The sequence below is a fragment of the Lissotriton helveticus genome, chromosome 11 (assembly GCF_964261635.1).
Source record: "Lissotriton helveticus chromosome 11, aLisHel1.1, whole genome shotgun sequence".
Classification (NCBI taxonomy): domain Eukaryota; kingdom Metazoa; phylum Chordata; class Amphibia; order Caudata; family Salamandridae; genus Lissotriton; species Lissotriton helveticus.
This window is the reverse complement of record NC_136072.1, coordinates 845,048,869-845,075,722: the sequence shown is the minus strand read 5'-3', so window position 1 is coordinate 845,075,722 and position 26,854 is coordinate 845,048,869. Positions and strand designations below refer to the sequence as shown.

Below are 26,854 nucleotides of genomic sequence, written 5' to 3'. Positions count from 1 at the left end.
TCTCCTGTTCGTGTTTGGAATTACTCTATCCCCCACTCCAGGGATTCGAGCAAAAGGAACGGAGTTTGCATCGATTATGTATGTATAATTGAGTGGATAGTTCAAGGGTAATGCTGTGCAGTCGCCTTTTGAAGACGTTTTTACCGCCAGCATGGTTTCCCCGTCTATGTATTTTTCTGAACGCTTTTTTGTGGCTACGGAAGCCGGCTTAGTTGCTTCCGCTGTGGCTGTTTCAGCCAATGAATTCCCTGCCGCGTGAACGCCATCACGCTGATGACTCAGTGTATGTATCACGTGAGTCTTTTGTAGATCTTTCTGTAAAAGAACTACTTGTTCCGAAAGCGATTTTTGCTTAATTGTGGCACCTGTGTCATCTTTGTAACCGTTTTCAACCCATTTCTGCAAGTCTTCGTTGTATGATTTGACACAGAAATGCGAATCGCACACTATTAGTGTCGGGAATTCGCGATCCGCAATGTTGAGCGCCATTTTTAAAACTATTAATTCAGTTTGTTGACCTGAATTGTCTTTTACAGATTGTGACATTGTTACCAGTGGCATCAATTTACGTCCGCGCCACCGGCATTTGACAACCTCGCACGTAGCGTTGTAGGCTTGTTTTCCCCAAACTGAGGGTTCCGCATAACTGTTTGTGTATATTACGCAGGCGTACAGTTGTATGGGCAGAATGTCGCTAGGCAGAGGATATTCTTTCTCATATGTTAGATATTTCAATTTTTTCATTTCCGGGTCAAAATAGTATTTCACTTTTTCTGTAGCAAGAGAATTTTCCCATTGTATCCATTTTGGATCTAATGCCACGGTAGTTAAATTACATGGGCTTGTTAATGACTCGAAGGCTGATTCTGCTGTTAAGACAGTAATCCGTCTGCCTTCGGCTTGGGCACTTTCTTTTGCTACAGCTGTTTGAACCGCATTTACAACATTTTTCGCAAGACTGAATGTTTTTTCAGCTTGTGAGTACAAGTGTGATTTGTATGCTATTGGTACCTTTTCTTCCTCATTAGAGGTCAGGTACGTGAATCCGCATCTTCCTGGGATGACTCGGATCACAAGGTTGCGTGTATTGTCGCGAGTTTGCAATTTTGTTTTTGCTAACATGTCTGTTTGCAATGATCTCAAAATTTCTGTGTGTTTTTGAGACCAATTGATCGCTTTTAAATCTGGTTTTATTAAATCATACAGAGCTTTAACCCTCTCTGCATAATTTAGAATGTATGTTCTTCCGAAATTCAGGAAACCTAGAATTGATTGTAAGTTTTTCAGCGTTTTTGGTGCTTGGAGTACAGCACACTTTTCTAAGAAGTTGTCTGCTAGGCATTTGCCTTCACTTGATAATTCATATCCTAAAAACAGGACAGTTAGATGGGCAATTCGTGACTTTTTAAAGTTGAATTTGTAACCCTCTGCTGCGAACCCAAGTATTATGGTGTTCACTCTTTTCAAGTGAGTATCCAAGTCATCATCTGTTAGATAGATGTCATCGACATAAGATAATGCCTCATCATCATCATACAGTTGTAGTAACTCTGTTACTCTTGCTGAGAATAATCCCGGACTGTTCTTGAACCCCGGTGGGAGTCGACAGAAATTTTTCTACGAGCCCATTATTGAGAAAGCGGTCAAATACCTGCTTTCAGGTGCAATGTTTTGACAAAAGAATCCATTAGAGATGTCTAATGTTGTTTTGTATTTTTTGCGCACGATGTTATTCATTAGTGCTGCACTGTGTGAGTTTTGTACTGCAAATGTCTTGCAACATGAGTTAAGGTGTCTGTAGTCCAAAATGAAACAATATGAATCGTCTGGCTTGGAGACAGGAAACAAAGGATTGTTCATCTGTGAGGTGCATGTTTCAATCACCCCCTGGTATTCAAGTTGATCTAAGATCTCCCTGACCTGTTTTTTAGCTTCTTGCTTAATTGGGTACTGCCTTTGTGCAGTTGGTTGACATTTTAATTGGATTTTGTGAGGAGGAGAGTCCTCATCCCATCCTACATGATTTTTATACAATGCAGGAGCTTGGGCTACTGCCCACTTTCTTGCAAGTGTATATTTTTTATGTATTGGAATGTGATTTGAGAAGGCAGGCATAATCATTTCTTCGCCATGAGGGCACTCCCTGACAAACTCTGGTGGCCAGTCTTTTTCAGCTAAAAAGATATCATAGCCTTTGGAAAGGTTATCCCAAAATAGACCCCTTACTTTCCTAGTCTTATCTCCCTCTATACGTAATGTTATCTCGTATATTTTATGAGGTTTGCTAACTCTGCTGTCTGCAGTTTCCACTTGAATGTATTCATTCATGTCCACTGTCTCCAGATGATTCATCAGGATCTTGCGAGCTATGGTCACTTCTGCTGCGCTGTCTAGCGTTGTCTGGGCCCACTCTCCGTTTTTCAGCTGTGTTCTCAGTATCCTCGGCATGTTGGACTATTTTAATGCTGGCTACCTTCTTTTTGGGAAATTGTAATTTTTTTACTTTGTTGAGCAGGTTCCTTGTCTTTGGACTTGACGTGCTCTTCCCTTTGTTCTGACCGTCCTCTTCTTTCCGATTTCTGCGAGGAAGTCTGAACAGATCGAGAGGGACGTGTATCAATATCTTGATATCTATCAGGTTTCTTTAGATTATCACTATTTCTAAGGTTGTATCTTTTCTCAGAGGGCTCCCTCTGGGGAGACTTTTGTCCTTGGTCCGGAGATCTTTCTCTCCGCCGAGGAGACTTTCCTCTGGACTGGAATCTTTTTTCTTTGGGAGTGGATTGTTTATTTCCATCCCAGCTCTTTTTTGGAGTGTTTAGATTATTTTTAATGAATATTTTTTCAGAATTTTCAGTTAGTTGGGGTTTTACGGGTTTCCCACCCAAACTATCTCTTCCTAGTTCTTCATAGGATTTTTCTATGATTCTGGCAAGTTCAAATGGTTGTTCTGCTATATCTGTTTCTTTCAATTTTTGGAGGAATGTTATATCCTCCGTTGCCAATTGAACCAACTCTCTATATACCTGTGTTAATTCTTTTGTTTTAACTAAGAGTTCTTCACTTGACATTTTTTCAATGTCTGGATGTGGTGTGTAGCTGGCTAGAATCGGCCACGTTGCTCCTGGTCTACCTAGTGGACCAAGCCTGGTGATGTGATTATTATGTTTTAGGGCGCCTTTAAACCAGAGCAGGTGCTCTTGGTATTTTAATGGGATTTCCACCTCCTCGAAAGGAGTGTACTCTTCCGGTGGTTCCTCTATTTTGTAATAGTGGAACTCATGTGTGACAGCGTTTGCTGCTGGAAATATTTATCCATGAATAGAATACCTCTGTCTGGCGATATTCATGTGCCTCAATTACGAATATGACTATACCACCTCTCGATGTTAGTCCATTCTCTATTAGTTTAAGAGTTATGGTTTTTCTTATGTTGACCGGAATGAGTATTGCATCCGGGTCGGACTGCAGGAGACTATTGTCATCCTCTAGGAGACGAGCTGCTATTCTAGCTGTCTCCCTCTCTTCTTCAGTTTCTGACATTTTTACTGACAGAAAGGTTTTTGTTGCAGATCAGGTTTTCAAGGAAACAAAGATTAGGTGCACAATATTTTGGAACACTGTATCCTTCAACGTTGAATAAACCAAAAACTATACATAGAAATCTCTTCCTACTAAGTTCCGTCGGATTTTAACCTTTGACCCACTCCAGACGTCTTTGGAGTATTTACGGGAGAAAGGGTATGTGTGAAAAAGCACAACTGTGTTACTCTAACGTCTTGCGTTAGATTTATCGCCTTACCAAACGTTGGGCGCCATGTAGTGTAGTTCCTATAGTCCCAATAGGCTCTGCGCATTGGAATAATACATTCAGCAGTGTAGACGTAGGACTGAGGTTAACTAGGTCTCTACTGACTATATTAGACTTAAGTGTTTGCCAGCTAGCTCAGAGGTCACTAGAAACTTTCTCGAATAAGCGAGGAGGAGTTTTACCTCCCTGGATAGACAAGAAGGGATTTAGTTTCTGACAACCATAAAACATGACAACTTTGCTCTCCCTGATTAAGAGTATATCTCTAGAGTCGTGTGAAAACAAAAGACAGCTATTTCACTCAGTCAAAGGTGCGTACTTAGTTTCACCAGAATGCAGAGAAAAGAGAGACGGGCGTTTTCAATAAAAGGTGTTATTTATTGAGCAGTCTTCTTCCTCATACAAGAGAAATTAATTGCTACAATTGCAATACTTATAGTAAAGTAAAGTGCGTACAGTAAAAGCAGGATTATAAAATAATACTGTAAAAGCATTGATATGGTTTCTTAGCCATATGATACTTTAAAATAGATAAAATAGATACATACATATATACATTGACTAATCGTACTCAACTGGTGCTTCTAACTACGCCTACCCCGGTGTACCTGACCTAAGTCTAATACGTGGGAGGGAGTAAGTAAGTAGCAGTTTAAGTTAAGTTTGTTTTGCTAAGAATCTGACTCAAGAATTCTCTGTAAGGGTTTAGTCAGCTCCGTACCTGGGTAATAGAAAGCAGGAGGTCTGGTATCTCTCTCTCAGGACTCGATATCCCAGCAACCCGCAAAGGTAGGCTGGAAACGCCTGGGCTGGATTTCTCGGCAAGAGAAAAGACAGCGTCTTTCTCAGCGCGTCAAAAGGGAGGGGCAGCGTCCTTGGGCTCTCGCATCAGCTGGGCTCTCGGAAGTAGATAGCTGCTCTGCTCCAGATTCACCACCGTGTGTTTGCTTAAGGCAACGTTGGTATATTTATTCCTGAAAGGTGCCGGGTTTGACGTAAGGTTGGACATAAGACGTCAATAAAGATGTCACTAAGAACTGGCCGTTCTTACAGTGCTTTACAGGAGTTCTAGGACGAAATCAAAACAATAGCTAGGGGGATTTCCCAGGTTGCTGGAGAGTTGGTTTTGTTTAGAGAACTCGGTGTGCTTACTAGGGGGCCGGAGAAGTAGTCTTGCTTAATGTGACAGCATGTGCTACGACTGAATTATGGATATGATTATTATGCCGTTGTATGGATATTATTGATTATAGCCGGACAAGGGCATGAAATGGGAATATCGATTCAGGTTTCCTAGATAACACACTACACCCGGACCCCCCTCCGAGCTCCCCCAACAATCAGTTAGTGACAAACAGAACTCCGACACATGGGGCAGGGAGGGTTCATAGTCCGCTATTAAGTCAAACACTGATGCACTGCAGGCAGCCTACCTGTTTTCATTTTAACAGATTGAATATTAGGTCTCCAATTGTGATAGCATGTGGCAGTAGTCCTCAACATTACAGACCAGTGGCACCTATATGCAATTTATTTTCTTCTTAGTTTGTGTGGTGCTCATACAGACTTTTCGTTACTTCACAGGTAGGCAACAAATGTGAAGGAGGTGAATACAAGTGAAATTATGGAGTTATTCAATAGAACTGGGCCCAGATGCCGGACCAGCAATACTACATTTTAGTCCAATCGAGTACTTTGAAAAGCCTTCCTGAAATCAATTTTAAAGGAAAGGAATCCTATTGGGTTAAGTATTAAGACTGAAATAAACTCCAACTAGAGGGATTGCGTCACAAGATGTTGGATGCGAATCCGTTCAGGGCAGTTAACTCTAGGTGTAATGAAATATGAACAGTGAGGGAATACTCCAAAATGGTTCAAATCGAAAGCCGCTGTAGGTCTACACCTGACGAGTTGTAGGGGACCACCAGTTAGGAAACTTCTTGGGTCCAGAATTCCACAGGTTACCTTTAACAGAAGTGATACATTCAAGACCTGAGCATTTGTATGTAGATGCACAGAAGGCGTGCACTTCAAAGAAGACGTATGGCATTTCCACATTTAAAAATTTGAGAATTCTAGTCTAATTCTTTTCCCTCTGTAAATTTCATATGCATAATAACATCTCAAAGTTTCATGAGCAGTAATGGCATAGTTTCAAGAAGAAACAAACTCTTCCAAACATTTTAAAAATACAAGATTGGTACCAGACCCACCATGTCCAGTCTCTCATACTTACAATGATCCCACAATTTTATTGGTTAGTCCCCCAGTGAAGTCCCTCTTAAGTTCTTCTTTAAGAGCATCAGACAATACAAGTCTTGGGAGTCTGCCGTCACTGTTTACGATTTCCGTTTCCACTTCTTCATCACAAGTTAAGCTGTAAACCCAAACATTAATAGAATCAATTTCCCACAGCTATATTAATAAAGCATATAATACTGAAAAGCAAAAAAACTATTCAAGCCTAAGTGAGACCAAAAGTGATTCTCTATTTGTGGGTGACAAGCAAAGACTAAATATTGCCAGTAACATTTTATTTTTCCATTCAAGTATCAGGAGTGTTTGAGATTAGAAGACTTATCAAATGCCCTAAACTATCTGCCTTATTTGCCATCAACATGAATTCTTCTTATTGAACAGTCTCCAGCACAGGGTCAACAGGGCATCCGCCTGGTTTGCAGGGAAAATATTGGCTATATAAATTACTTACCTCAAATATGTGAATTAAGCTTATGTGGAAATCCATAAACACCAGCAGGTATCAGCCCTCCTCAACATACGATGCACATTTGTGATCTAGACCAAGATTCCTGTGTATAAAAAAGGGGCAAACCAGTAACCCTGGGACCAAGGTAATCTAGTATTAAGGGAAACAGTGGTCCCTAAAGGTAGAAGTGAGAACCTTGGAGAGAGAAAATTACACCATCAAAAGATTGATTCCATTTCTCAATTTGGATAGTTTTAATTCAGTTCTTAAACAAAATAGAAAAAATCATTACAGTCTTATAATCCAATCAATTTATAAGTAAAAAGGTGATAAAATGATACAACGACCCAGTGCCAGCGAGAATAAGTGAATGTAACAATCTATGTACATAAACCGATTAGCAAAGAATCATAGATTGGCTGCCCAGCAGGGGGAATAATGACTCTGGTGTCAACTAAAATAGTGAAGAAGGTGATTGAAATAACTGGGCACTTGCCCGGAAGTCGATAGAACAAAAGGGGAAAATGTTCTGTTGCTTCGTCGACTTCCGGGTGGCCTTTGATATGGTGGACCGCAGGAGCTTATGGGAGTGCTTGATAAGACATGATATCCCAGAAGGCCTACTGGCCATTCTAAAAGAATTACAAAGAGGAAACTGGGCCCAAGGAATTAAGGACACTCAAGGGGCACAGACAAAGAATATAGTCATAGTAAATGGGCTAGCGTCCTGGCCCCCCTCCTCTTTTCAATTTGTTTAGTAGACCTATCAGCAGCACTGGAAGTAGAAAGAAGCGCAAGCCCCAGAATGAGCGGTAGGAAAGTAGCAAGCCTGCTATATGCGGACCACCTAGTGATAATTGATCAGACGGAGCTAGGGCTACAGAGAAAATGAAATGCTTTTAGATACTACTGTGAGGCCAAACTTTTAGTGGTAAATATGGACAAAACGAAGATTCTATGTTTTGGTAAAAGGTCCAAAAGTTTTAGCTGGTATCTAGGTCAAACAAAATTTTAAATGGTAAAGGAATATAAATACCTAGGCCTATGGTTTGAAAGCTCCTTAAAATGGGGTACACACTTGGAAGCCCAAAAAGCAAAAGCGTTGTCCTCCATTTGTGGACTGAAAAAATTTAATAAAAGACTATGAATGAATGAATGAAAATGAATGAAAAGGTATTTGTAAAAGCGCGGACTAAGCCCAAGGGCATCAAGGCGCTCTGAGCAGACGGGCCTACAGGCACAGCTGGCATACCTATTCATACTTGTTTTACAGGAAACAACCAGGTCTTACGGAAAATAGAGTGAGCTTGCTGGCCCAAAAGGGAAACAGGGAGAGCGTTCCACGCCTTTGACGCAGCCTGTGAGAAAGCTCTCCCCACCCCATCTCATCTTTTTAAATTTAGGAACCGCAAGCAGATTTTTGTTTGCTGACCTGAGATTCCTAGAGGGAGCGTACCTCTGAAACATATTCTTTATGCCCACAGGGCCATGTCCCTATTATGCATTTTGGGTGATGCATAAAGTCTTAAACAGGACTCTACGGTCCACCGGGAGCCAATGCAATGAACTGAGAGCAGAGGAGGCCGAATAACGCTTGGGAAGATCCAGAACCAGCCTCGCAGCGGCATTTTGTACTAGCTGTAGGCGGCGCAACTGGCCCTTATCTATACCCAGATACAGCGCATTACAGTAGTCAAGCCTGACCAATATTAGGGCCACGACGACCTTCTTCCGGGCTTCAATGGACAGAAACTGAGAGATCTTTCTTATCACTCGGATAAGTCCAACACAAGTGGCATCTGTTCGGGAGACCTGGTGAGACATGGAAAGGCCAACTTCAAGCACCACTCCAAGGTTTTTCCCCTGGGAAACGGGAGTGAGACAGGTACCCAGGGAGTTGGGCCACCATTCACTTGACCAAATGTCAAGATGTGGCCCCAAAGATCAGGACCTCCGTCTTCTCACCATTTAGTTTGAGGTAATTCTGAATCATCCATGAGGAGACAGCAATCATACAGTTCTTAAAGTTATGCGCAGAATCCCTGGTCTTTTGGGTGATAAGAGACCATGATCTGTGTGTCATTCGCATAGGACAGCACCTCTAGTCCAAAAGATTGCACCACCCTTGCCAATGGGGCCACATAGATATTAAAAAGGGTGGGGCTCAATGACGAGCCCTGAGGCACTAAGCCGACAAGGGGGCAGGACTTAGAGTAGAAATCATCCAATCTAACGGTTTGAGACCGCTGACTAAGAAAAGAGGCGAGGAGGTCCAGGGCCCGGCCGCCAACCCCTATCTCCTTGAGATGTTCCACCAGTCTCAAAGGGGACAGGGTGTCTAATGCGGCGGTGAGGTCAAGTAAAATAAGGAGAGTAGTATGCCCTGCATCCACCTGAACACGTATATTGTCAAAGACCATGGTAAGAGTCGTCTCCGTGCTCTGCTCCCATCTGAACCCATGTTGGGACCCGTCCAGAATATTATAGTCCCTCAGGTAGACACTCAAATAAGAGTTCAGATGGGATTCAAGAATTTTAGCAGGGAGTGGCAACAGGGAGATAGGACGGAAATGTTTTAGATTTAGTGGATATAGGGAAAGTTTTTTGAGTATGGGCCTGACCACCGCAGCCTTCCAGGTCGAAGGATATTGGCCCGATAATATGGCTAAATTCAGGACCGTCGTAAGATGTGGGATCAAGGCATCTTTAGCTATTTTTGCAACTTTGAGAGGACAAGGGTCCAAAGGTGAATTACAGCTTCAGGTGATAGCGTAGGAAAGGCGCAAAAACTTGCCGCGGTCACACTATTGGAAGAGCTGTTCCGGCGGACTTTAGCGGGGGCGTCCGGTACCTGATTGGCATTGAGAGATTGCAGCTAATCATAAATATCAGAGATCTTAGAGCAGAAAAAGGAGGATAAACGATCACAGAGCTCCTGTGACGGTTCTTCTTTATCCAAGACTTTCGGGGCCACAAGGGAGTTAAAGATTTTAAAAAGCTCCTTGGGAGTAGAGATATCCCCAGTGATCTTGGAATAGTATTTGTCCTTTTCCTCCATTATAGCTGCTTTATACACCTTCAGACATTGCTTATGGGAATCCCTGCCGGAGGATGCCAGGTCCTTCCGCCAGTGTCTTTCCTTCCTTCTACACTCCTGTCTCATATTTCGTAATCGGTCAGAAAACCAGGGAGCGGAAGGGGGTTTTTCTGGCCGAGTAGCACTGTTTTTTGGGGGCAAGAGAGTCCATCACTGTAGTGATTTTATTAGAAAGATATTCCGCGGCCGTGTCAACATTGTGGAGATCTGGTTGCTGGAAGTCAGCGAAAGCAGTCGCGATAGCTTTGTTGGTAATCCGAGAAAGGTTTTGTTTTTCAACCATATTCAGCCCTGTGCTCTGAGTGTTATCTAGGGGAGTAGCCCTAAGAACAAAAGGAACTGCAGAGTGGTCAGACCACGATAGTGGATAGGGCGCGCCCACCAAGATTCGATCGTCATTCGAAAAGAGCCCGTCCAGGGTGTGGCCTGCAATATGGGTGGGGGTGTTCACTAATTGAGCGAAGCCACAGCCTTTCATATATTCCATCAGAGTTAGGGTATCATAATTCGAACCATTTTCTAACTGGAAATTAAAATCACAAAGAAGCGTAAAATTTGTGCGCACCAGATAAGGTTCAAGATGATTGCTAAAATCGTCACTAAACGCAGCCCTGGGGCCAGGTGGCCTATAACACAAAATCCCTGAGAAACTCTCAGAGGGAGAAAAATGTATAGAAAATGCCTGGTAGGGGTCAAGGGCTGAAGTCAAAGGTTCAGAACGACAGGTCAGAGAATCCTTGGCCAGGATACCTAAGCCTCCCCCCCGACGAACCTCCCTATCCAGTCTAGTAAGGGAATACCCCGACAGGATAGCCTCCACCAGCTTGGGACCAGAGGAGTCGTTAGCCCAAGTTTCAGTGAGAAAAACCCAATCCGGCGCGTTTTGAAGTACGAAGTCCTTAAATGCAATATTATTTTTAATGAAGGACCTAGAATTGAGGAGGAAGCCCTGCAGCGACCTTTGCTGTAGCGTGTGGTGGGCTTTACCGGGCAGGGAGGGCGGGCAAATTGCTTCTACCCCCTTCAAACAGAGGCCACACCAACTACATGATAATGGCCCTATCTTGAACAGTGTCTTCTTTCAGGATGTGAGCACAATGTGGCACATTTCTCTTTCCAATATCCAGCAGATCCCCCTTGAATACCTTAATGTAGGCCCAAGATCTAGTTGGGGAGATGCAGCATCCCCGACGCGGTATTGGCGCAGACGGGCTTGCCTTTGGCGAGCCAGTGGCGCGCCCGCTGCGCGGAGCCCAAGGCATGCTGCTAAAGTAGGGGGGAGGTAGTCGTACACTAGAGCGCTAACCTCCGCCCCTCGACCAGCCAGCCGAGGAGCAAATGTCGCCGCCTATGCGCCCTCTACAACAAACGGTAAAAACCGCGGTGGACCGGGTGCGCGGCGGAACAAGGCTTCCAGCAAATCAGGTAAGCAGAGGGAGCACACAAAAAATAAAAGGTTTAAAAGATTCAATAAAAGCGGCACACCACAAATAGAAAACAAATGCGTGTTGGATGAAGGAAGGATTAAAATAGGTTACAGCACACCAGAAACAGTCTTTTCAAACAAGTAAAGGGACCGGAGGAGCCCTGCAAAGTAAAAGTAAGCAAGACAGGGGTACCTGCAGGTGTCTGACCGCCGCGAGCCCTGGTAACGCTCTCTTATAGATTTTATGAACACTAGAGCGCTAAACGCCCAGTCTCGCCCCTCGACCAGCCGTCCGAGGAGCAAATGTCGCCGCCTATGCGCCCTCCACAACAAATGGTAAAAACCGCGGTGGACCGGGGTGTGCGGCGGAACAAGGCTTCCAGCAAATCAGGTAAGCACTATGGGGACGTGTCACATAAACCAATGTTAAAAGCTTGTGAAGCTATGATCCCGCCCCAAGTATTGTATGGGGTAGAAGTTCTCCATTTAAGTGGCAAAGGAGGTTGGGATCGGGAGGAAGGTAAGGCCCTAACAATGCTATTGTCCCTACCTAATTCAGCCATGATTCAGGCAATTAGATTAGAGACAGGAACAATAGCATGGAATAGTCAGGCCCAAATGGCCCTGGCAAGATTTTGGAAACGTCAAACCCAAGGGGGGGCGCACAGGGTTTGACATTGGTACAGTGAGGAAATCCGGCATAGCAGCCTAAAATGGGCAAAGAGAGCGAGAAGGAAAATAAAGGCGATAACTGGGAGTCTAAAGGTGAGAGCAAACCAGAATCCCTTAGATGTAGCTTTTACCAAGAGTTTACTTAGGGCCCAAGGTATCAAGAGCTAGAATACTTGAGAAAGAAAAAAACGGTCCAATGCATAATAAAAGCGTGGGAAAATGATGCTTGGTACCCGTATCAAGAAACTCTTCCAAACCACGGACTTAGATGCGAAATCTTGAAGATACGAATTTGCACTAACCCATGGCTAATGGAGGGGAAACTAAAGGCAGAAATGCTATATTCCGACGGATTATGCAAATGCGGGCTGGGGACAAAGTCTGAAATATTGCACATATTGTTAGATTGCCTTATGGTTCTAGAGGTGAGAAAACAGTTTTTACGGCCACTATTTGTAAAATACGAAATAAGGTCACAAGCTCAAGCCATTGCGCTACTGATAGAAATGAAAAATCTGGATATCGCAATTGCACTAGGAAATTATATGAGATGTGTAAACTGTTTTGCTAGGGAAAAACTAAAGCAAGGACAGTGATTCATTTATCTTCACACCCACCCATTCAGTAGATAAAGGCTTAAGACCAAAGAGAACTATAGACCAAGTGGTTTTAATTTATTGCTGCTAAGGAGAAATGGTGTGGGTAAAGTATCTTTTAATCTTAGGATCTATGTTATCATGGTTTTAATATGTTTTTATGAGGTTTTAAACTTTTTAACTGAGTCTATAAAATTGGAAATATAGAGGCTGCTAGGGGCGATGGTAGATACGGTTTTATTACAGATGTATTAAGCAAAGCTGTCCGCAAAGTAATTGTGTGATTTTAAATGTTAATGTGTTTCTTCTTGTTGTTGTCTGGTATTGTATAGTTTTATGTATTTATAAGATCTTTGGAGTTCAAAGACTATGGTCTAAATAAACAGAGTTCTCTCTCTCTCTCTCTCTCTATGTACATAAAATAGCGACTGATCCAGGATGCATAAATACTTGTTACTCAACAGGGCCTTCGTAAGGAAATAGGTTTGGGAAGCACCACATGGCTCCACCCAGGATTCCCACAAAGTGTCAAACACGCTTTTACTGATTACCGCATGCCACAGATTGGGCATCAATTTCAGCCACTCAAGAGTTCCCCTATGTGTCAGTTTCACTCTGAAGCATCTCGTCATTAGCGCTCAAAAAACAACTCCGCATTCATCTTCTAACTTGGGAAGGTGCTTTCCAAACCTGCGTCCTGATGATGACCCTGTCCATAATGTATGTTTACGGTCAAAATGTTGACTTGACACACTTATAGTGTACTGTTTTTATTCGGATTCTGGAGAATTTCACTCTTTGTCAGAGTGTGTAACAATTATTTATACATCCTGGATCAGTCACTATTTTATGCACATAGATTGTACATTTATCACATTTACCAAAGCATCCACAGAAGCGTATCTCAAAGGCTTAAACTGAATGCAGCTGGCTCCTACAGAGTCAACCACAACCAATTTGAGTTCACCCAGTTACTCAGAACAGACCCAAGGAAGCACTAGATACACAATGTACTGGGAGACGCACCTGAAGCAACAAAAGAAAAAAAACCAGTTGTTGTACAGAACGCAGAACAATGTCATACATTCACCCCAGTACAGAGATCTGGGCCTAAATCCATCGTTTTTCTGCTCACCATGCCATTCCAGTTTGATCCCAGCCATATGCAAATCAGTCTTGACCCTGTGCCCAATGGGAGCAGTCCAGCCCGAACTGCCAGGCCTGTACTGAGGTGACGAAGTGAGCTAAAGAATGATGATGGATTCAACCCAGATCTGTGACTGGGGGTGAGTGTCTGAAAAGTTTCATCATCTCCTTGTGTTTGCTTTGTTCGCCCTAAGTTGGCAGGGTATGCCCAGACGTGGGTCCCTTGCTCCCTTTGCCACTGGATTCAAGCTAGCCTGGCTGATGAAGGGTGTTACCCAGAAACCGGTCCCAGGATGCTTGTTTAAGGTTCAGGGAAGTGACTGGGGTGAGTATCTGAAACGTTTCAGCACTCCGTCCATCATCTCCTTGTGTTTGCTTTGAAGCAACAATAGTGAAAACCCTACAGCACACGAACGCTCACCAAATACAGACTGAGTAACCAGAAACTCTAAATAGAGGTTGGTTGACACAGACCGAATCCCAGCGAGGACAGAGATTGCCAACATAGCGATTTGTTAGATGTGGAGATGGAGAGAAACTTGCACCTATATTCGAAGAAGAAAAAACATGCGCATCCTAGGAGACCTATAGGAAACAATAACTAGAAATGTAAATTAGGTCTATGCCTGACCACAAAAAAATATTCTGTGCATAAAACACAGAAAATAAAAATCCTGAAAATTGAAAAGAATAATCCGCTATTGGACAGACTAATATTCAATACATTTTATCTTTGCTTTAGTTATACTTGGCTCACTTGACCATCTAAATACCAGGGAGACAAGACACTCCGGGATTGGGAAGCCGATGTGGATTGGTGTATGCAGACAGAGAGGGTGATCTATGAAGGGTGGGGTGCCCCCAAAAATGGTCCAAGATCTGGGGAGAATGGAACAAAGTGATGAGAATGCTGTGTGCCCCGTTTCCTGATCTCTCTACACAGGAATGTGTAACTCAGTGATATTGTTGGTCATAAGGGAAATTGATGTAATGTACTGTAATGGTGAGGTTGTAATGCACTAACGAATAGATAGTGTCTAAGACATTGATGCACAATGTCACTTTATTATACGCTGTCATAAGTTTGTTTCATCTTCTTCACTAAAAAGAATAAAAAAAAATAAAAAAAACATCTAAATGCCAAGGATGAGCCATTCTTTCTGCAGAAGGATTTTACTTTTCAAAATTAACATCTTAACACGCGGGAACAGCTTCCTCGCATCCTGAACTGTTTTCTCACTGATGATCAGCACAAATGCACAACGCTGACGTCACCATGTTAAAGTAGTCGAATTGGTTCTTGTAGGCATAACTCAGCTCCCCTTACCCCTCCCACCCGAGACCCAATCCAATCTGCGCAGGGGAGATACCAAAGGACAATGTTCACTTTCCAGTTCACCCCTAGGCATGGCCAACAGTTTTTCCCTCAAAGTGTGGAAAAATAAGTATTTCTGCCCCTATGGGGTTTGTCCACTGGACATCTGAGAAAACGAATTAAAGTGGGAAGAAAAAGGGGACCGGATGGGTAGTGCCCCCATTCCATAATGGTCTAAACAGTTTTTCTGCCAAACAGTATGAGGGGTATTTAAGGATTTTTTTTGACTCCCTCCAGAGAAATCCACAAACCCGGATAACGATCAGAACCCCTAACACTAGAAAGCAAAAAAAAGCATACATGTGGCCTGGATGCTTTGTGTACACAAACAAGGCTTAAGCACGAAATGCCCCAAACATCTAATAACAAGCATTTGCAATGCAATGGGTCTCACATTAGCTAGAGTTTAACCTATTGGCATTGTAAATGACAATGCCCTTTACTTAGGTTTTAAAAGCCAAAACATAAATAAAAGGCGTTGTCATTTAGAATGTCAATAGCTCAAACTTGCATAAATTCGAGACCTACTGCATTGCAGGGAACAGCTCCCTTCTGAAAAGGGTCTACTTTTCTCTTAAGAGAGAGCAGCCTGCGAGGGGGCTCTTAACAAAGTCAAGGTTTGCCTCTAGCTGTGGTCGACACTACTACATTGATTACATGTATTCATACCCTCGTAAAGGGGGGGGGGGAGGGGTGAATGCAGCATTTCAACGATAGCCCTGGAAAATCAGCAATTTCCTCATATTTTTCAAAGCCCTGTCACAGTGACTGTTTGCAGGGTGGGAGGAGTTCAAGCAATGGGTGTGAGATGCCCCAGAGCTGGGTGTGAGATGCGCCAAGAGCTGGGTGTGAGATCCCCCAAGAGCTGGCAGTTTGAAGCCCCGAGAGTGGACTTGGGATACTTGTACAGTGGGTGGAGAGGGTTGGTAGGTGCCCTGAAAGAAGGATGCGGGAGGAGTAGCTCAGACGTAGCAGTGCGTTACACCTCGAGGGCACACTACACAGCGCTCAGACACACGATGCCTGCGATGGTCTGAAGGATGGCTGCTCTCAGGGAGATGGCAGAGAGGCCATGGTTTTGTTATGTTTAGAGCTGATGGCAAGCTGCTGTGAGCCAAGAGTGGGCTTGTGATACTGTGGGAGCTGGTGGCAAAAAGCTCAGACATTGAGCGTGCGGTGGTGTGGGGCAGACAGTAAGTGGGGGGGTGACGAGGTGAAAGCAATAGGATCATATCTCAGATAGTGAGTGGACTGTGTCATTCTCTAAGAGAGACTGTATGTTGATCAGGCACTGGCCATCAGTGATGCTTCGAGAACGGCTGCAGGGGAAGCTTATCCTGTGGGCTTGTGGTGTTGGGGAGGAAGGCTGCAGGATGCTCCCAAGGCGGGCTGTGCGATACTCTGATGAAAGATTGGAGGAAGGTCACACATTAGGCGCTTGATGCTGTGGCAGCAGGCTGGTAGGAGCTCAGAGCGTAGATGTGAAGTGTGCCTGCATGCTGGGCATAGCTCGGCACCTTCCTCGTCCCAGTCCTCACGGATTGAGCAACTGGTCCGAGTACACAGATCTCGCCCATAAATAAAATCTTCTGTTACTAGCCACTTTATTCCATATCCATGGTCACATGATCCATAATGGAGGGGTTGTACCAAAGCACTTTCAGGGTGTTTTTCCGAGAGGCCGCGGTTACTGGGTCAAGACCAAAGGTGTTTGTTTTATAAATGAAATATTTACATGTTTTTTGGTTTAGGCCTTCATTTATAAACGGCACAAGTGTTTTAACTGTTAAACTCTGCTAAGCATTCGGTTGCTCTTCCCTGTAGAGCGACTAGGAACAGGATTGAAATATTTCTCTTTGCGTATCCCCAGTTTGGCAATTGGGAACGGCTATTTCAGTCACTCCGCTGCCTTTAATTTTGGGCCGGGTTTACGTTTGTGCCCAGGGGCTTTGGAGTTAATTTTTTAGCTGCCTGTACCGGTTGCTAAGCAACAGGGCAGAACCGCGCCTTTTCTGACCTGACGGGACATTGCTTCCGCTCTTCACCCGCACTTCAGTTGCTAGGAAATGAAGACACAGGACATATTCAACACCGCAACATTTGTTTCTTGCTTGCCGTTTACGACTGTGGTGGAAGGTTTGCTGCTGGTGTTGCATTTTTCCATAATGCCGGTGGGAGCGTGTGAGGCAGAGAGGAGACGCCATGCGGGTGCACATCGTCTGTCCGTGCGCGCACATGGTTGGTCTCCCTTCGCGCACCAAACCAACAACAATAGTCTCGCCAAAGCGAAGCACCGCATGCGCTGCGTTTGCTAGGGAGCCCTAATAAAGAGCTCAGCATTTAAGGGATTAAAATGACATTAACCGCATGTGCGCTAGCGGTTTTCCCGCTGTACGCTGCGGTTTTTTAAAAGCCGCGTTACATGACGAGCTTAGCTCGTCATGAGCGGACGAGTGTCGAAGGGGTTAAAGTACACTTAATTGGTTTGGCAGTAGAATGAACAGAAACAGAGGGTGACAGTGTGGAAGATGAACTGTACCCAATATTAAGAACATACTAAAATTCTATCTTTCTTCACTTTATTACATAGCAGCGAAGGGTATAACAAGAGACTACGTTTCCCATGAAAATAAGGGAAAGAATTGTCCAACAAAAACACATGGTAACCACCAATCATCTCACAGGAGACCAATGTCTAATCTGGGGCCAGCCAGCCCAACATAGTCCATCAACAGTGTCCTCTCTTCCTTTTCTTCGCTGCTACGCAGCAAGATAAGTACTCTTCAGTTCTATGATTCTGTTTAGTACTTGTATAGATTGTTAGAGAGTGTCAGTAATTTTCTGATGGTTTCTGTGGCGCGCGCGCACTGCTTGTGCGATTAGGTGGTTAACTGCTATGTGGTCGTTAGCACTGTTTTTAGGCTGTTTCATGTGGTAAAAGTAGCGACTTGTTTGTGATGTCGCGCTGCGTGGCGCTACTGGTTAAATTTCCTTCTGTTTTTCGCTTCATGCGGTCACCGCGTCTACTTAAGAAAGCGTATCTCTATTTACCTTGTGTTTTCTCTCAAGTGGTCCACAGCGTTTTCTTCTGAGAGTCTCCCTGCGTGTGGGATACACAGCTGGGACAGAGACGTGGGTATGGGTTGACCCGAAGTTAGGCGACCTGGCGGATTCAGAGGCGGACGCTATTGCTCAAGGTGGTCTGTTTGGCAAGCCCTTTGTGAAGGAGCTCGGTAAGTTTGTCAACACCTTCAAGTCGCTGGACTGAGCCCAGTCTACAATTAAAAAGTTGTTTTTCGCGGAGCCGGCAGGGGCCGCTAGTCAGCAACGCCAGAACAATCAAAGAGGCTCCGGACAGTACCAAGACCAATCCAGGTTCGGCAAGGATTCCGAGGAGGTAAGGCAACCACTAGTCCAGGTGAGACTTCTCCCTTCTTCCCCACAAGACATAGGGGGGTGGTTGGCAGGTTGCTTCCAAACGTGGTTGACCATCACTCACGATGCCTGGGTTCTGCAAACAGTGAGGGGTTTCCATATAGAGTTCCAGGGGAACCCGGTACAAGGAGTACCTCCCCTTCCTATTCAGTTTTCTGCACAGGATGCCTCCTGGTAGACGAAGAAGTGTCTTCTCTCCTCAAGAAAGGCGTGATCACCCTTACTACTCCACACCCGGGGGCTTCTTAAGCAATATCTTTGTGGTCGACAAGACCGATGGCGGCAAGAGACCTGTGATAAACTTGAGCGGGTTCAACCAGTGGTTGGTTTACCGCTACTTCAAGATGGAGGGAATCTATCTCCTCAGGGTCGTTCTTCGTCCCTTCGACTGGATGGCCCGGCTGGACATCAAGGACGCCTATCTGGTGGTTCTGATTTTTCCACCACACCGTCGGTTTCTCCAATTCATCTGAGGTCGCCGCACGTACGAGTCCAAGTCACTCCATTTCGGTCTCTCTTCAGCTCCTTGGTGTTTCACCAAGGTTCTCAGACCGGTTGTGGAGGTCATACGGTCCAGGGGAGTCAGAATGATTGTGTACCTGGACGACCTACTCTTGATGGCGGCTTGCCCGTCACCTGACGCAACATCTTCAGATGGCAGTGTCCCTTCTTCAAAGCCTCGGGTTTGTCATGAACAAGAAGAATTCTCTTTTGCAACCTTCCCAGAGCATTACATTCTTGGGTTCATCAGAGACTCCACGTCATCCACTCTCAGTCTTCCGGGCAGGAAGGTATCCAAGATCCGGCACGAGTTGCGTCGCGTTCTCTCCGAGCAACAGATTTCTCTCCGCCAGTTGGCTCGGGTCGTGGGTCTCCTGTCTGCCTCAATCCAAGCTATCTACCCAGGCACCCTCTATTACAGAGCTCTGTAACGCCTCAAAGGTTACTTTTTAAGCAAGGGGTATCCGTATTCTCACAAAGTCGCCTTATCTGCCGAGGGAAGATCCAAGAGTCAATGGGGGTTGGACCACATGGAGGCATGGAATGGAAGAGCAATTTTCAATTCCGCTCCGGACATGGTTATAGACTCGGATGCCAGCAGGCACGGTTGGGAGGCCAGTTGCAGAGACCTCTCTACAGGAGGATTGTGGTCTCCAGACGAACAGAAGTTACACATAAATTGCTTAGAACTTCTGGCGGGATCCTTTACAATACGTTGCTGGACGAAGGATTCAGTGCACTCATCTGTGCTTCTGAAGATGGACAACATTTCGGCGGTCCGTTACATGAATCATCTGGGGGGGCACCAGATCAAAAGTCCTCTCGGATCAGGCGGCAAGTTTTTGGCAGTACTGCCTCGACAATCAGGTCTCAGTCACGGCGGAGTATCTCCCGGGCTGAGACAATTTGGAATCAGATTTCCAATTGCGTCACTTCCAGGATGCCAGCCTTTGGTGCTTGGACCAGTCAGTGTTCGAGAGGCTGAATGTCCTTTGGAGCCCCTTCTCGGTGGACCTCTTTGCATCCAGGCTGGACGACCAGATTCTGCGGTTCTTCAGCTGGCGGCCAGACCCTCTGGCAGCAGCCACGGATGTTTTTCTCCAAAATTGGAATGGGGAGCTGAGATACGGGTTCCCTCCATTCGCGATGATCACGGGGGCAACGGCGCAAGTTCGCAGGCAAACAGCGGATCTGATCATGACCACCCTGCTGTGGAAGTCTCAAGTGTGGTTTCCAGTTCTTCTGAAACTATCTTGGGATTTTCCAATCCTACTCCCCCAATTTCCGGCCCTCCTAATGAGTCCGGATGGGTCTCCTCATCCTCTAGTGTCCACGAGCTCACTGTGGCTCATGGTGTGGCGGATTTCCGGAGTAGATGGGAAGCCCCGGGCCTTTCGCGAGAAGCTCAGACGTTTATCTCTAAAACATGGGTGGACAGTACTGTCAAGAGGTACAGGTCCGCGTGGGGCAGATGGACTCGTTGGTGTCTGCAAAGGGGTTTTGATCCCTTGGTCGCAGAGGTGGTCCACATAGTCAATTTCTTGGCTTAATTAGTGTCTGAGGGTTTGGCTTATCGGTCCATTAATACCTTCAGATAGGCCGTTTCTTCTGGCCACGTTCTGGTGGACGGAGCACCGGTGGGTGAACACCCCCTGGTTTGTCGGCTGTTACGAGGCATTCGCCTGTCCCTTCTGCCGGAGCTTCGGTATTCTGCTCTCTGGGATGTTAATCAGGTTCTTAACCTGTTCTTATCTTGGCAGGCGAATAGGTACCTCTCCAGGAAAGAAATGTCAGCAAAATTGGCCATGTTGCTTTGCCTGATTTCTTGTAGACGAGTGTCTGACATACGGGCTTTGGACATTTCTAGCAGGGTTTTTACCCCGGATGGTGTGACTTTCACGTTACTCAGACTCACTAAGTGCCATTCCATGTTGAATTCCTATCTACAGTTTCCAGATACCCAGAAACTTTGTGTGGTTCACTGCCTTAAGGCGTATGAATAAATGACAGAAGAGTTTCGCCCTACAGGGGAGAGGCAACTCCTTATTTCGCTTCGGAAACCCTTTAAAGCGGTTTTCTCACCCACCATTGCCAGATGGGTTCGCTGGGTGATCAAGGAAGCGGGTATAACCCTTAGCCAGTTTGGGGCGCATTTCACAAGGGGAGCGATGGCTTTGAAGGCTTTCAGCCTAGAAGCGTGTTTAGAGGATATACTCAACGTGGCGGATTGGTCATCAGACTCCACTTTTAAACGGTTTTACTTCAAACCGATTCTGAACATGACTAATTTGGTTGTGGGCAAGCTTTAAACAAGCCTAATCCTCGCCTCCAGTCCTGACATAGAATGAAAAATGTCCTAGCTAACATAATAGAAAGTTTCAATTCTATTAAGGTCTCGGAGGTGAGGATTATCCTGCCCTTGGCTCCTGGAGGAGATTCCTCCCCATACTACAGTAAGTAATGGTTTGATCATTCAGATGACCATTTGAGTTCAGTTGTTGCTATGTATGCTTTCTCTTAAGTGAACTATCGCAGTGGTTCCTCCAGTAATATGTTCTTCTTGTCCTCAGGCTCACATTCACATAAACAGGATTCCTGAAGAGCTGAGGGATGCTGCCTTCGCGCTTCGAAAGAGAAAGAGAGGACACTGTTGATACACTATGTTTGGCTGGCTGGCCCTTGATTAGACACTGGTCTCCTGTGAGATGATTGGTTGTTACCATGTGTTTTTTGTTGGACTACTGTTTCCCTTACGTTCATGGGAAATGTGGTCTCTTGTTATACCCTACGCTGCTATGTAATAAAGTGAAGAAAGAAGGCTCCGAGTCCTTAATAGAATTGAAACTTTTCGTTACGTTAGCTAGTAAATTTTTCATTCCACTTTAGACAGTTCTGTTAAGGGTTGATTTTGCACTAAAAGGCAACATCATTGTAGCTGAATGCAAATCATAAATAACTGGGACCACTCAATAACGGAGTTCCAGATCAGGGAAAGGGTTTTATTACAGAAGTCTCAAAATCAAACAGTACAGAGTAAATTCCATAGAGACTCAAATGGAAAGTTTCTACAGTTAGGAAAACTAGAAAGTTAATTCACAACACACGCACACATCACTAAAAATCCATGATACCAGTTTGTTTTAACTTCTACAGGACAGGTGCGCAGAACATACGCGGGGGACAAGATGGGAGAGGGAGAAGAACAGGAGTGAAGGCCAAAGCAGCATCAAAACAGCATCATTGTTACCGAATATGGTGATTTGTTTAAAAATGTGGCACAACTAAATTACAAGAATAAACACTCTTCCATATATCATATTAAACTTGCTGCAATTGTAATCCTGATAATTCAGCATTTGAATATTGGATCCATCATTAAAAAGTTATTCGTCATTATTAATGTCCACAAAAATATAAAGCTAGGAAAAATGCTTCCCCCAACAGTAGACAGAGAGGGGGAATGTGATTTAGAAATGGGCCATCATAGCGACTAGGAAATAAAATATTATGTAAGTGAAAAGGGTCAATGTAAAATAACCAGCCAGCAAAAGAATAGAGAGGGTTCAACTAAAACACCAGTGTCTGAACTCAAAAGGAGGACTTAGGACATGAAGCGTGCCGACTACCAACTGGGGTGTCTGAACGCCAGGTGAGGATCAGATCTCGGAGGGAAAGTAAAGGGTCTGCTCAAAATGGGTCAGAAGACCAACTAGGAGGGCATGAAAGTCAGCTGATTCTCTTAGGACCAACTGGTTGTATATGAAATGAACTCTGAGGGACAGTTGGGGTAGACTCTGAAGGTCAACAGCCAGGGCTTAGTGGACTAATGTAGTGGACTAATGTGTCCACTGTGGGGACCTGTGTTTGAGCTAACGGTCCTAGATTCAAATCCCACCAGGTCCACTCAGCCTTTCAACCTTCTGAGATTAATACAATGAGGACCATTGAGTTGTGGAACAAAAAACATCTGTTATTTAGGGCCAAGGTTCCTCTTTGGGGTGAAAGTGTGTTTTATAAATACAGGTTATATGTGCTATGTACTGCTGGCCTGCTGGGGGTATCTCCAAGGACCAGCCAGAGTTGTCAGAGTGGGCTAGGGTTATCTTGAAGCATGATTGCTTCCAGGGTCAGCTATTTGGGAGCATGCAGAGGAGTCTGAACACAGGCTGGTTGCCTGTGAGGGACATCTGTTGGTCTCTAAAGAACAGCGGGGTGGGGGTTTGGAGGGTCTGAAGTTGGACAGAGGGCTGGTCCAGGTATCTATCTGATAACTAAATGTGGTGTCTCTGAAGGTGGGATGGAGCTGAAGATCTCACAGGACATGTTCAAGATCTGAGGAAGTAGTCCATGGTTTCCTAACCAGAGAGGTCCAACCAGTATGTTTAAGGAACAGGTGAGAGTGACTAAAGGTTGAATTAGATCTAAATGTTTATGTGTAAGGGAGGCACACACTCTCAGTAAATTGGTCTAGTATTTGGAGGTGTGGGGTTGGGGTAGAAGTTCATTGTGATTTTAATATTAATTATGCCATGATACATAACTGAAGAAAAAAGCTAATGGGTATATTTGAGACAATCTGAACATGAACATAAGGTAGACCACGATTCTGAAGTTCTATATTCAACTGAGTTCCTACACCTGTCAGGGGAGAAAGATAGTGAGACACCCTATCAACAATATGACTTCTATAAAGCGCCATACTGACCAATCATGCCACTGCTGTGATACTTCAATACAAAATTAAATCTTTATCGAATGCCCTTTTAACCTGAATCCAGGGCTAGGCAACTGGTGCTCACCTATCCTCGATTTCTTGGAGTGTTCGTCGAGCACTTTCAGGCTGCTGTTCCCACACAGTTTGCTCCATTTCTTCACACGGGACTTCAAACATGGTGGCTGACGTAAGATTACCACCAGCACAGTGGCTCGAAGGGTTTACCACTCGTCCGCCTACACCTTGGCCCCAATCATCAACTCTGGTAGACATAGCAACAGTTGGGTCGTTGGTAAGTTTTTTTTTCCTAGGTGGACAACTATAAAGAATAGAACTAAGTCAATTTTAGGGTTGAAAAACAAGGTTAGGTAAATTAAACCTTTCGCATAGACCGGGATAACAACAAATAATAACACTCTTAAGCAGCCTCCTTTTGATAAAATCCAAAATTGCAGGTTATCTTGAATGGATCTACCAGATTATCTGTCACTTAGCCAGAGGTGGCGTGAGAATTTTTGGCATATGCCTCCCTAGGGGAGGGCTGTACACTAGACATGAAGTAAAAATATGAGCTACGGTGGATTAAGGGGACCACATTTGCTGAAGTTTTGAAAGTTTTAAATGAGGTGAAAGTACTAAAAAACAAACGCTACTGTTTAATCAGCATATTAATACAGCTGATTAAAGCTATATCGATTATTCCCAGCCTGGTGGCTGAGAGTGTTTCCAGCATGCTAATAGATGAAAGGCCCAGTGCTGTAGAATGCTGTAAATAATGTAATACCAAGTTCCAATCCGAACTACTGGAGGTGCAGAATGAGAAACCAGGTCTGTAAACCATACATCATAATCAGTTTCTACTGTTTGTTTCTCAGCACTAATAGTAGCCCCCGAGTAAACTAAAGGGATTACTGTAGCTTCAAAAGCTTTTATTTTGTCAATACTGTAGGCCTCCATATAGAAAACGATAGGAACGCAACTCAAGCTGCTTTAGGCATGGTCTTCACGTTTCTGATTGGGGTAAAGCATGTTCCTATATATAACTATAATGGGGTAAATCATGTTCAACTCCCAAGAGTGAATTCACGTTACTGTCAGTACGAATAAGCAGCACTATACTCAGTATATCACAAGTAGCGCCTGGGCACACCTATGTGGCTTTTGCATTTTGAATGAGGCAATAACATCATTAAGCAACTGGCCGTGAGCCAAGTTATTAAGCTTGTTTGGAGTAATGGTAAGAAATGTTCTCTATCAGGTGACCTTAATTCATTTTTGTTAGCTTTATGGAATCCACACATATAATCAAAACAGCATGACTAAGGAACATCGAGAAAAAAGCACCTCCAGTGTACACAGCGAATACAGTGAAGATTCAATAAAAACAGAATCACTCATAGCCAGACCTGAACAGTGCATACTCCATCTGATGTGCAGTGTACCGCTATGCAGCCAGGTAAGCTCTGGGTACAATACTTGTCTATGTCAGAGTCATTAACACTCCTGTCCCCCCTCCCGTGCTGGACCCTTTCAGAAAAGTCAAACTGAAACGAAGCATAGTGTAACACATACAAGTATTTTAATCGAATTTCTAAAACATCCAACACATTTTACAGCTCAATCGAAAACCTTTCGCTTTCTCAGAATCAATGTCAAAATACTTTAGCGTACACTTATGTTCTTCCTATTTTACATATACATGTTGAAAAGATTGTCAGTGTTTCGGAAGATGGGTGGTAACTAGTGTCGTACTTGTATAACAATAACTCAAAACTAAAACTGCACCTTTCCAGCAAATCAACTTTTTCTGACAATATACAGGTAGATTGATGGGTGGCTTATAGAGTGGGTCAAAGCCTGCCTGAATTCAAGATGACCGAAACCGGCATAGACTACTTAATCAGGTTCCACAGAGGTCAGGGGTGCTTCCTCCCAGAATTGAGCCATCGATTAAAACATTAATTATATTACAACTTCGTGTCTTGCGAGAGAAGGAAAAAAAATCCACATCCGTGGGACCCAACCTTGGGAATCTCATTTGTATTGAGGTTACGTAGCTTTCAGCCTCGCTTCGCTACAGCCGCCATTTTGCGTTTAGTCGCCATTTTATGTTGCCTCACTCAGGCAGCACGGCTAACGCGGAGAAAATGGTCTTTTCTGCCACTTTCAGCTGTTCGATGTTTTTCTCGTCAAGGAGCAACCTTTGTCCTTGTGTGCAACACTGATGTCAGGGTCCGGCCGAGTTCGCAAAGCCATGTCTAGACTGATTAATCCATGACTTCCTGCACTGTTTGGGTCCCACCATTCTTCTCTACTTTATCTTATTTAACTGGCCTTCACTATTCTCTTCGTGTGTTCTCTTGTTACATAGCCCTTCTTTTGAAGCATTCTACACATGTTTTGCCACCTGCAAATTGAATTACGGGCACTAGTGTTGATTAACCTGATGGGAGGAGAGCACACGGGGTCTGAAAGGAGGGTGTGTTTTAGACATCTGATAGCTTGTTTTCGAACTATTCCTATTTGCCAGTTTTGTGTATATTGGGAGTTGTCATTGTAAACTTGTGTTGTATAATAGACTGTGCGCCACAGATTGAAGTGGCAGTCTCTTGAGAACCTACATGTGTGGTACTTCTTAGATAACTGTGCTTAGCTGCAGCTAATAAAACTACTTTTCTACGCCAAACAGAGTGTCCTGTGTCTCTGTCGGTCGAGGCAGGTGAACTCGGAGATCTTAGGCGTGCCCTGCGCCGCTCGGCCCATAAGGCCGGGTTCTCCAGTATCACCCTCGGCTACTGATTTATTGTCTTAGGTGACAGATTTGTGCTGATGTAGGTAATGATCTATTTCAATATAGCACTTCTTGATACCTTCTGTGCCTCAGATTAGCGCTGTAACATCATCCTGCTTCTTCCACCTGCGTAGGATACGCAAAATCTGTAGATTTCTCACCAGAGATGCACTTATCCTTGTCATCTTGGCTCTTGTAATGTCTAGAATTGACTTTGCTAACACCCTATATGCAGGGATCCCCGCCTACCAGCTCCATAGGCTGCAGCTGATACAAAACCAGGCTGCTCGCTTAGTATACCATCAGCCTAAGCATCAGCACGTTTCGCCGCTATTACGGAGCCTGCACTGGCTCCCGGTGGCCAAACGCTGCACTTTCAAGCTTAGCTGTACAATATTCAAAGCCCTTTCCAATTTCGCGCCTGCCTTCATCTCTTCTAGCCTGAAGCGGTACACACCCACGAGAGATCTTCGCTCTTCCGCCGATAACCTTCTGCTTATCCCTCAAATTCGCCGCAAAAACATGGCGGTCTTCGCTTCTCTTTTCTAGCCCCCAAACTTTGGAACTCCCTCCCGTTCTCTTT

The 26,854-nt window shown here is 44.5% G+C and overlaps 1 protein-coding gene across 2 annotated transcripts in view; it reads right to left on the bottom strand.

Annotated features, from left to right (window-relative positions):
- Window positions 1-26,854, bottom strand: part of LOC144792175 (coiled-coil domain-containing protein 117-like) — a 174,236-nt gene that overhangs the window by 48,125 nt on the left and 99,257 nt on the right. For both annotated transcript variants that reach the window (XM_078667076.1, XM_078667077.1), the window contains exons 4-5: window positions 23,566-23,799; window positions 6,048-6,188 (exon numbers count right to left, since the gene is read on the bottom strand). In XM_078667076.1, the coding sequence (XP_078523202.1) occupies window positions 6,048-6,188; window positions 23,566-23,799 (375 nt within the window). The remainder of the gene's footprint in view (window positions 1-6,047; window positions 6,189-23,565; window positions 23,800-26,854) is intronic.